Source organism: Anas platyrhynchos, chromosome 3 (genome assembly GCF_047663525.1).
Source record: "Anas platyrhynchos isolate ZD024472 breed Pekin duck chromosome 3, IASCAAS_PekinDuck_T2T, whole genome shotgun sequence".
Taxonomy (NCBI): Eukaryota; Metazoa; Chordata; class Aves; order Anseriformes; family Anatidae; genus Anas; species Anas platyrhynchos.
In genome coordinates, this window is record NC_092589.1 from 107,721,763 (window position 1) to 107,734,359 (window position 12,597).

General features: G+C 36.2%; 1 protein-coding gene across 3 annotated transcripts in view; it reads right to left on the minus strand.

The window, feature by feature from the left end:
• Positions 1-12,597, minus strand: part of NBAS (NBAS subunit of NRZ tethering complex) — a 177,912-nt gene that overhangs the window by 2,160 nt on the left and 163,155 nt on the right. For 2 of the 3 annotated variants that reach the window (XM_027455253.3, XM_027455251.3), the window contains one exon: positions 9,413-9,541. In XM_027455253.3, the coding sequence (XP_027311054.1) occupies positions 9,413-9,541 (129 nt within the window). Of the gene's footprint in view, positions 1-7,913; positions 8,059-9,412; positions 9,542-12,597 lie in introns of those variants that run through there. The other variant, XM_027455252.3, reaches the window with a different exon arrangement.

Below are 12,597 nucleotides of genomic sequence, written 5' to 3' on the forward strand. Positions count from 1 at the left end.
ATTAGGAAGATTAAACATCACTATGATCTACCAGTCCAGAAAACCAAACTTCCTGGTAAATACCTTTCTTACTCAGACGCATACACTGTGAGAGATCATGCACACCGGTTAACATGGACTGTCTAATGTGGGAAACTACTCTCTCCAGTTTCCCTGTACACGTAGTCAAAGAAACAGGATCCTTAAGGCATAAGTCAGAACAGGTATGTAACTTTCCCTTGAATGACTGGCAATCCCAAGTCTTGGCACTTATTTAGAGGAATCAATATTACATTTGCATATGGAGGAACAGTGTTCATAAGAAACTATCAGGTAGCTCCTTGTACGAAAGCGGATCTGAATCTGAGAATGAGAAATCTGCCCCTAACTTCAGAAGAACTTCTTTTGAAGTAATGACAAATACTTTTAGAAGAAAGGCCTTTATTGTTTCTAAATAATTTTAGACTAATGAATATATGTTTCTCTTCTGCAAAAGAGAAAGCATGATGACTGAAAGCATATATGTGATAAGAAACAAAATGATTTGTTGCTCAGTTTTGGAAAAGACTCACTGTACACAACATTAAATATAATTAAAAAAGGAAAAAGACAACATATGAAATATCATAGCATGAAAAGATACTATACTTAATCAAGTACAAAGCCTCAAATAAAGGATGCCAGATGAGGCTATTCTCCCAACAAGCATTTATCACCTTTAATTTATCATTAATACATGATTATTCCTTTTAGTTTACAATTTTCACTTCCTTTCAAACTTCAGTTTTCCAGAAAAACAGAATGGCTTTATCATGGCTGAAATCTTAAACAATTTCCTCCAAGTCTTCAGCATTTTCACAGTTACTTATATAAACTCCTTACAGTTTACAAAGTTAAACTGCAATGGTGCACAGGAGTTCTAGACCCAGTAGTCAGAATGGTTCTAACAACTGTAGAATGTAGAATTGTGCATGCTTCAGGTTGCCCACTCTGTCTTTCATTATTTAAAAGTTCCTCAAAATGATTTCATGTTAATTACTGAGATGCTTTCCTTCTGAAGACAATAAAAATCCTGGCATTGGCATCGTGTAGCATACCATACAGTGCTATAAGCCATTATCAAAACAGCCCTCATCTCTTCTGAAATGGGAGGCTGGAGAGGTATTCTGCCCCACTGCTGAGCTCCATATGTTCTATTCTTGACCAGCGCATAGAATGCAACTTTACCCAGCACTTTAGTATTTATTTTTATGGACATAAACCAAAAACAATAATTACAGTAATGAGATTAACGGCAGATGGGAGGTCTGATTTGAATTAGTGTGTTTTTTTTTTTAGGCTATTATTCAGTTAATGAAAAGTCCTATAGATTAGTATAATTTCATATGCCAAAAACCTACAAATTGGAGAGAGACAAGTCTGAAACTAATATCTTTTTCAGCATAAAGCCATTAATCGTCTGAGCTACATATGAATATAAAGATGTCCACGTGCAATACAGAAGCAGAGCAATGCATCTGTATTCACACATGAACAAGATCATTGTGCCTTTATACACAACAAAAGAGCACACAAAAAACTCTTGGTTGTGTCTGGCAGTCTACACTTAAGATTGAATAGTCCAGTAGGTTTAAACTGATTAACATTTACAATTGTCTGATTCTTCAAGGCTGTCTGAAAATCTGGTCTGAAAGGGGAAGCCTTTGCAATGTATTTGGCTCCAGGTGACTGGAAACACAAGAAGGCAACAGCCCAGAAAGCCAGCCATGCCCTGAGCTGCATCAAGAGCAGCATGGCCAGCACAGCAAGGGAGGTGATTCTCCCTCTCTATTCTGCTCTCAAGAGACTCCATCTGGAGCGTTTGGCTCTGAGGTCATGGATCTACTAGAACAAGTCTAGAGGAGGGCAAAGAGGACAGTCAGAGGGCTGGAGCACCTCTCCTATCAAGACAGTCTGAGGGAGTTGTGGTTGTTCAGCCTGCAGGAGAGAAGGCTCCAGGGAGACCTTCCAATACATAAAGGGAGCCTACAAAAAAGCAGGAGAGGCATTCTGTCAGGGAATGTGGTGATAGGACAAGGGTAAAGACTATAAACTAAAGCAGTGGAGATTCAGATTAGATATTAGGAAGAAATTTTTCACTCGGAGGTGGTGAGGCACTGGCACACGTTGCCCAGAGAAGCTATGGATGCCCCACCCCTGGAGGTGTTCAAGGCTAGGCTGGATGGGGCTTTGGGCAACCTGATCTGGTGGGAAGTGTCCCTGCCAATGGCAGGGATCAGGAATTAGATGATCTTTAAGGTCCCTTTCAACCTACACCATACTTTGATTTTATGATTGTGTTAAATCAGATCTTTGAACACATTTCCTGGGGCCAAGGCCACTGCCTGTTCTGCACTGCTTTGGTAAATCTAAGTGGCGCCTGACAGGAGTGGGAGGAATGCAGAGAAGCCAAGGTTTAATGAGAAATTTGTATAAAAATAGGCAGCAAAAACTTGACTATATGTTTTTATCACTTTTACAACTCTGGATCATGCCAGTATTTAAATAAAAAAACGTGCTCATGGAAATTACTTACCCAAACCTATGCGAAGACTGTCAATGAATCAATGTGTATTTTAAAATCTCAATTAATACAGCTTATATATTGAGCAGCCATATTTTAATAAAACTATAAAAAGATTAAAAAAAATAAATGCACTCTATAACTGTATTAAGATTATTTTAAATTAGAACAAACATTAATGCAAGCACTGCTTTAAAATATAGACACAACATACATTTTAAAACAAAAATATATTATAGAATCACAGAATCATTAAGGTTGGAAAAGATCTTCAAGACCATCTGGTCCAACCATCCCCCTACCACCAATATCACCCACTAAACCATGTCACTAAGCACCACGTCCAACCTTTCCTTAAACTCAGTACAACCCCCAAGGACAGTGACTCCACCACCTCCCTGGGCAACCCACTCCAATGCCTGACTAACCTTCCTGAGAAGAAATGTCTTCTGATTTCCAACCTAAACCTCCCCTGCCACAACTTGAGGTCATTTCCTCTATAGAGTTTATAATATGGTATTTGCTCAAGAACTCAAAAATCTAGGACTCCACCACCTAAAAAAGCAGAACCTTAGAGAGTATAAGCAGATATCAGCATCATTAAAGTATATGGGGACTGATTAAACATTCCCTCATAAAACAAGAATTATGAAGCATCAAGTGAATCTAACAGAATCAGATTCAGAGTAAATACAAGGAAATAGCTTTTTATTACACTGTTGAATTCTTTGGCAAATGATACTGCACAATGTAAAAGCTCATCCATGTTTAAAGGGGAAACTGGACAAAACTGAGAGAGAAAACTACTAGCACTTACTTAGTACACAAATACATACAGCCAAAAATAACTGGAAGCTGCGAGAGCAACCCAGAACAAGAAGATATATATGTCCCCTGTTCTTATTCTTCATTAGACTTGTAATTATTCCCCCTGCTGGAGCCAGAACACTATTCTCTATGGACTTCAGATTTTCAAAATTTTACATTTTTACATATAAATTCGTAACAATCTTACAGGTTATTTTTGTTTGCTAACCATTTTGACTCTACTTGAAATGTTCTATGGATTGGCACACACTGGCTGCAAGAATGTACACCTAGCATATATACCAAATATTTGCCTATGGTAAACATGGAGTCTTAAGTTTTTTACTGTCTTTTCTTTTTCAAACTAACCCTTTTGACATGACTTGTAAACAAGTGAGTAAACTCAGTTAAGACAATTAGTAAAAAGCAACCTTGCCACCCTAGTATTAAAAAGATGTGGGTTTTTTGTTTGTTTGTTTTGTTGTGTTTTTTTTTTTTTTTGTTTGTTTGTTTCTTTTGTTTTTCTTCTGAACAGCAAGCAAAGGAGGGTCTTATTAATGAATCGCTTCAGATCTGCCTGCATATGCATGTCCTTACCATCCCAAGATCCTAAGTGAGTCTTAAAACACTGGTTCCAGCAGGTTATAGCCAATTCCCCATAAACACTATTCCAGTGATGTGGAATGCAGCTGACTGCAGTTTAAGCAAGTCTTGCAGGTGCAGGCATCTTCTGCAAAATGAATTCACAGCCACTTTCCATCTTGTGTGAACATGTGAATAAACCATAAACAACAACGATGACAAACTCACAGTATATGTGATGGAGAAAAATCACTGCATCTATCCAGATTTCCACGCTGAGGGTGCTGAATTTTTCATTAGTGTAAAACCTTTTACTTTTGGAAGGCTTAAATTGTAGATGTTTCACTTTTTCATATCCATTTCTCCTTCAGTAGGATTTGACAGTGCTGACTTAGTGTGATGCCCACACACACACTGTGCATATGTACAGGGAAAAGAACTAATGGGGATACTTATGCTAAGGAGAGGAAATCCTGACTTTTTTCCTTGACATGGGTACCTATTTAGGTATTGGCTGATATCTACATTAAAGACATAGGCATTCAAGTGCTACCTCTGATGACTAGCTCACTTTAGAGTGACGATCAATGCAGTTCCCAGCTACCGAGATGCATATACATCTAAGAAGCCAGAGACCACATAGAAAGAGGATTGCAACAGATGCACTCATCATTTCTGCCACTGCAGTGCTACAGCAATCTGCTTCAAGCAGGGTTTGTACATTTTATCAAATGTCTCTTTAATGCAAAATTTATAAAAGAGTCTGCATCTGCTCATGAAAAATCACATCCCAGCAGGGCTGCCCTCAACAAGCACAGAAGTGAGGACCACGTGCGCTCCTTTCACCACAAGTCTTAATTTCTTTCTGCATATCCTCAGCAGGAGCGGGAGGAGCCTCATCCCAGACTCTTAGGGAGGACACATTCAAGCTGTTTCTGAAACACCCTTGGCAAATGATCTGAAAAAGAAGCAGTTGTACAACCTGTATTTACCCCCTACGCTGACTGCAGTATTTCTGAATCACAATGTCAGTTTGTGTCTTACGCTGAACTTGGTGTTGTCAGTGTATAATTAGGAAGGTTTAAGCACGCCTGCCTAGGGCTTTGCCATCAGCACAAATGATGTTACCAACTGCAAATGGGCTCAGGCTCGAGGCCCTCAGCTCCACCAAGACAGCAGCTCCCCTGGGCAAGCAGAGGCAGGGAGTCTGCATGTTTTAAACAACCTTTTGTGCTAAACAGGTAGGTGAAAATCAGCTCTACCAAAGGTGACAGCTCTTTTGACGTACTAGGAATAGCAACTTGAGGCATCTAAAGAAGCTCTACTGGTAAATCACTGAGGATTCTGAAAATTTGAGTGAAAAAAAAAATAATGTGGCTCCACTCCCAGGGCCAACACTACATCTCATGTTAGTATCCAGTATTTCTACTGGTAGCTATTACAGTCTACATGGATATTGTATCTATATTTGATAGTACATAGCATATTTGAAAGAAATCTCTCTGCATTGATGACTTCAGATAAGCAAGAACAGGACAGAAGGTTTGCCTGCTTCAGTAAAGGACAAGTCAGAGTCTGGACAATTCCCTGTCAGCATTTTTTATGTCTAGAGAGTCTGGTACTAGCAACAGGAAATGTGTCATCCATAACTTATGCATTACCAAACCCATGCACTATGAAATATGGATACTAATGGAAAAATAAGAGCTGTTGATAACATAACAGCTAAAAAGAACTGAACCGGCCATTTGCTTGAGTATTAGCTCTACACTACTAGTGGAGGTAAAAATGCTTTTCATTTTGTTCCTGGATGGAGTCTGCATGGCTGCAGGACAAATAAGTAAGGGGGTAAGAAAATGACAAGATCTAAAAACAACTAGACAAGTGAAGGACAGAGACATTACTGTTAGGTTTTAAATGCATAATTTTACAAGGTGTCTTTTAAAAGGTAAGCCACAGAAAGTGAGCAGCCATACATGGAACAAGACTGGAGAAATAACTGGAAATTAATTTCACACATTCATTTTGTAAAAGGCTGTCTTAGCACTTCAATATTGAAAATACAGGATATAAACTGAAATAAAATATTATTTTAGATTAACTAAAAACATTTTCTAGTCCTACTTTCTGTTAAAGTAGTATTTATTGATTATGTCAACTTCCATTTTACCTACCAACAGGTAGCAGAACACTTAGTTTCTCTGTCAGAAGTAAAAACATCAGTCTTGATCTATGAAAGATAGTCAAGTGAACCGCCAACCCTTCTCAAAAATAAAAAAATAATTGATTCTTAAGGGCAAAGTCTAAATCCCACTGGCAATAATAAGCTTATTTAAGTAAACTTTTTACATTTTTTTAATTCTTCATACACCACAGAGAAAAAACAGATATTTCTATTATCCAAAAGAGGTAAATGGCAGTTTATAAGAAGATGCACAATAAAAAGAGATGTCTGCAATTTCAAAAAAGCTTACACAAAATCCTGGTTGTTTTATTACAGGCAAAAGCTATACAATTCTTAGTATCAGCACTTCAGCATCATCCTTTTAACTGTAAACATCCATAAAGCTGTCAGCAACATACAACAAATGGCTAACTAATACATCGTATCAGCAAGCAAGTGCTGTATTTTTCTCACAGCCATATCTGTGAGTTGTTTTAACGCTATGTCGGGGAATCAATAGCTATGATTTCCCTTTGCCAGATGTTATTTGTCCTTTTCCTGTTTAATGTAACCAGAAATGGGCTTCCTATGAAAAATTAATTAAAAATTCTACAAGAAGCATTAACAGTTCTATTACTGTTGCTAAAAAGCAAAAAGTATGCATACAAAATTATACTGAATAAACATTGACATAGCTAAGCAGTATACACACTTTTAGTTGGTAAACTATCAACTAGTGTAATCATAAGAGATGCATATAAATCAAGGAATAAGAGGTAATTTCTAAACCATCCAAGAAACCACCATTCACTAAAATTCAGCATGGCACTCTTCTGTGCTAGTTGCTTTTCTAACACTGGTGGTGAATCTCACATTCAAGGTACTGGCTAAACACTATGCCTTATGGAATGAAATCAAGTTACATTTTCATTAACTTAAGATGAAATACTAGACCGAAGCTAAATGCGCTGAAAATTCTAGGTTATGGAGCACTGGTGTAGAAGTATATGCTCAAATTAATACTGATTTTGGAAGAAAAAATAGGTATAGTTTTTCAAAGTGCCTCTCACATAAGAAGGCCAAAAAGAACATTATTTTAGGAATGCATAGGTGTAGTGAGTGTTTTATATTAGTAAGAAGTTAATATGGCTCCTGGCCCTAAAACTTCAATATAATATAATCAACCCAAACTGTAGAAAATTAAAAGCCACAGCACACTGGAAAGAAAAGGCCAGTTAAGATAGCAATACAATCAGTAGCCATTCAGAAAGTGCTACTGCACAGCATTGGGCTTTAAAAGTAGTTAAATAAAATGTACTCGGACATAAATTCCTGCTGGGAAGTTTGAGAGCTAATCACTAACTCAGCAGCTTTCATCTGTTAACAAAAAAGTCAATTTTAAAAGGTTAACAGAACATATAGATGAGAAAGTGCATGCATATATCTGATCTCCAGCTCCTTTTCTATAAGATCATCTTGTTTAAAAACAGTTAAAAAAAATTGCTTTGCAGACCAAAATCTACAACTGTAGGTGTGAAAATTAAACTATTGATATGCTAATGATAATCCACTGTTTTGGTGGTTAGAAAGGTATCTTTTGTAGAAAAATCAGAAATGTTGTGTTTCATTTGTATAAAGAACTGGGAATAGGACCAGCTTCACAAAAACCTGTGGTTCTTTCCTTAGAACAACAGCCTCAACTAGGAAATACTTCCAATTCATACTGGATTAACATCATACTGGATGTTAATTACAATATTCAGATTTTGATACAAGCAGATGTGTAATACATGTAACACGCCCTGCTGCCTTCCCTGCAAACACTTTAAATGTCCATTTATGTTCCACAAAGCTAGTGCTCCATCCATTTCAATAACAGAACTTTTGAAGGTAAATTAGCAACATCTGAGATGAAGACAATACTTCCAGATTCATTACTTCTCTGACAGGTTCTGGAGACTGCCTGAAGAGAAGCAGATAAAACCAAGAAAAGATGAGAGACTTACAGTAGAATCCTGGGAAAAGCAGGATTGCTTTTCTTTTCATATCTTTCCTAGGAAACAGGGGATGGTGTCAAACTACAGGATTGGACAGCACTGTTTGTTGTAACCAGAGAATCTAAAAACTTATTGCAACACATATAACTGGAACACAGAGCCTGCTGGAAAACGTTCCTTCAGAAATGGAGGAAAGTTTGCATACTTTTAATCTCAGAAAAAAGGTACATTTTCAATCTGCATTCCAACACATTGCATTTTTAAAGCTTTTGCATTTTGAGGATGCTTATTTTAAAAACATGTACAAGTTTTCATTCCTGTTTCTGTAAAGGCAGTTTTATTTTGAAATAGCATACTGGAAATTTTACCTCAATTATTATTTTATATTGCAATATACAACTAAGAGCTCCCTAAGAGACAGTACAGAATTCAAAAATATTGGAGATGTGTTTTTTCTAAATAAATAAACATTATATGGGCACCTTCAATGCAGTTATCCAGCAAGAAAGGAAAGCCATTCCTTCTCTTTTGCAGTAAGTAGACAGCTGTACTGCACAACCATGGCTAACAAAATCCAAGAAAGTCTTTCAGGTTGTACATGCACAGAAGTTCATTTAGAAGTTAGAAGTTTTAAACCCATCTCAGTTCTCGGGAGACCAAAAACAAAAACAAAAAACAAAACATGCAAACAACTGATTTTTCTTTCTAAAAGACTAGCTTTCATTTCACTGGGGGGGGAGGGGAGTGGAACAGTTGTGTAACTTTCTACAACAATTGAAAATACATAGTAATGTATAGCAGTTCTTGTCCAAAGAGGTAGTATTTAGCTTTTTTTCTTCCAGAAACTCTGTTGCAGTATTAAGTAAAAACATGTTTAGAATTGACTAAAATCCCCAAATACGTATTTCATCCCTTCTACAAAACAAAAAATGTTAGCAGCTTACAATGTGTACATGAACAATGCCAAGATTGTCAGAGACATGCTAACTCATTTGTACTTTTATCACTTACAAAAAAATAATAAAGTGCAATAATAGATACACTGAGATAACAATCTATTTCATATAACACGGTTGTTTCTTTTCCATCACATTGACTTACAATAACACACTAGGTAATTTAAAGAAAATGCTGTCAGTTTTAATCACCTCAAGTATATAGAAAAGATCTTACAAGCCCTGTGTTACTGCTCAGTGTACACAATAGCTGTAGAAAATCCTAATAATAAGGGTCTCGATAGTCTCTGCTTACTAATATGAAGATAAAAGAGCTAATTTATTACCTTAAACTCTGAAAGCTAATTAATTCAACTGCTCATACCTTAGCAACAGTTGTTATCTGCTCCAGTGCCACAGCATGAAGATCTTGATCTTTGCTTTCCACCAGCAGTTTCAGGGATGGCAGCAAAAGGGACTGGTTAAGCAGCAACAAACATAATTCTTTTATACACTGAAAATAAAAGTAAACTCATTCAGCAAGACCTCTGGAGATATTAACATCATCACTCAAGCTAAAATTTATGAAAATTCTGTGTCAAATGAAGAATGAAAACCTAACTTCTAAAACAAATGAAGTCCCTGATGGAAATAAGTCTTTGGAAACTTGAACAGATAAATTTATAATTAAAAAAAAAAAAAAAAGTGGAATACAGGGTTATAAGTCGAGTCTTTGTTACATTAAGATGAGGCACTGAATCACCATTAGAACCCAGAGTTTCACTGAAAGAGAAACAAAGCAATCACAGCCCTCTCTGGGACTCATATATTTGTGCTTAGTGAAATACTGCAAAGCACAGAAAGAAGTTTAACAGACACCTGTGATACTTCTGTAACTCAATTATACAATCATAAATGTGGAACAAACAAAGAGGAAATAACAGTACATACCGAAGTGCAACACCATAAAGCTCTGTTTCAAAAACAATTTCAAACTTTATACAAACTTTTACATGTGATGAAAGCATAGTAATTTACCTTTCCCTCTTTCATATAACTTCTCATTTTTATAATAGAGCACAAATTTAGCATCATAAAGCTGATGCAGCAAAAAAGGACATATTTAAACGCAAACAAACAAACAAAAACTATGTGTTTCCAAATCTTTAACTTGAATTTTAGTTTAAAAACAAAACAAAAACTCAAACAAACAAATAAAAACCCTACAAGTAACTTGTCTTTTTGTTTTTCCTTAACATGGCAATGATTTATTTATACATCAAAAAGCATTTAGACTAACAAACTGTTATACATCCGATGATGACTTCCCCTCCCCTTTTTTTTTTCCCAATGATTTTGTTCTAACAGCCACTTTCCTCTGAGATCCAGCAGACATGTCCTGTGTTCTGGACAACTTACGCTGAGTGCTTACACTGAGTATTACATAGCACTGTCACCTTGCAAATGGCATCCAAATCTTCCAGGGGCTCTTTGTTTCACTGCAACACTTAGAAAAACATCAATCGCCAAAGGATTTCATCAGCTAAATATTACTTTGAGGGAATGCAAACCATTTTTAGAAATCTTTTGAAGTTTAATGGTAAGTATAACAATTTGAAGACTGAAATACAACCACACTTTTAGCAGCATGGTTTTAATTTCCAGGCTTTTAGAGTCACAGCTACTATTCAAAGACAAAGATGTTAAAGGTTTTGACAGTCATGTACTTCACAATCACCTGGCCTCACTTGGTACAGGAAGCTTCTTAGCTGCACTTTGCTCAGCCTCTTCTAAATGTATACCTTCAAGAAACAGCAGTGAGCAGGATAAATTATACTGCACTGAGCTCTGCATCACTCATGCAATGCTTGTTCTCTTACCCAGATTTGTTCCTTTAAACCTATATTCTGCTGCTACTGATGATTAATGTTTTCAGTAAGGGATCAAGGAATAAGAATATAGGATCAAGGAAAAAGAAGATTAAATAAATACACTAAAACTTTGTCTGATCAGTCATATGCTCATTAAACTTTTGATAATTTCATATTATACTGTGTTTCTTTTGAGCAGTATGCTCGACATACCAGCAAACCTACTGAATGCAAAGTTAGAGATTCACTCACTCTACAAGTCTTTTCTTGAAAAGGTGTATCCATGGCAATAAATGTAGCTTATGTTCAGAAAAATAATTTCTGAGTCATAAGATACACAACCTGAACAAAACAGCAATTTTACCATACTTGGTAACGTTTTCTGCCTGAAAGCCTCTCAAAACTAAATGGAGAAACAGTGTCATTAGAAATAACCCATAACTATAAAAAGGCTCTAAAAGAACCCCAAATCATATTTTTTGGTTGTGTGGGGAAGAAAAGGGAATCAGGCACAGTACAAGTTTAAAGCAACACGTCAGGGAGACCAATGGTGCAGATGTTGAATCTATTTGCTATCTCATTGCACTTCTTTAAAATAAAGAAAATTACATCACTCAGCAAGCAAATGCAATAATACAGATATTAACTTTCTTATTTTCCAAGCAATAACATTTAACTCAGATGACATGCCACTGTTTTGTTTGCTTCTTAGATGCTTCAAGATTATGTCCTAGTACTGGTTATACATTTTAATGGGATATTTTCTAAAGCAATCTGCTTTGTTTGTAACAGAGGCAGAAAGGCCTCAACAGAAGAAAATGTTTAGCTATTCAATAAACTTAGATTTACCTTACACTAGCAAATTTTTAAGCCAAAGGTAGTTAGATATCAGGTAGTTACCAGTCATATGACTTGAGTAACTCTGTGCCTCATTTTGAGTCTAGGAGACAGCAGATATCCAGTCTTACCTACAAAAAAATGTTCAAATATAGATAATTCATCATTTCTCTCTAAGGAAAAGTATATTCCAACAATTGTTATGTTTCATTTTACACATTTCTTTGTAAATCAAAAGAGCATTTTATTAGCTTCTGCTCCCTCTAAAAATACCCATACAACACAATAAAATCAACCTCTCAATCTCTGATAAGGTAATATACTGCACTCTTTCAGTCTGCCCCTTTCAGGTTCATCTGTACACTAACTTTTGTAAGGCTCTCTCTTTTGCCCCTCTTTTTGCAGCATCCTCTCAAAATGCAGCCATGCTAACAGGGCATTATATTCTCACTAGTTCACTAGCTGTTTATGGAGACTTGCCCTTCTTATCCACTAATCTGCACTTGATCTCTCTAACCTTCTGGTAAGACTGCACTGCCTCCGTTTCCCTGGTACTCTTATGACATGACATCATGATTAATGACATACTGCTATGCAAAAGCCAGTAATGAAAATTCAAGAAAAGGAAATGTCTTTCTTGCTTTAATTCTTATTAAAAGATCTCAATTAAATGAACAATAACAGTGGACAATTACAACAGGTGAAACTTCAGTAAATTGAAAATTTACTCTAGAATTAATAATATATATTATTTTTTCTGGGACTCAAGAATGCATCTCAAACGATCTACAGAAATAATAAATCAAGTTAAGAGATATCACTCTTGAGAACAAGACTGGTTACAGAAGACTGGAAAAGAGAA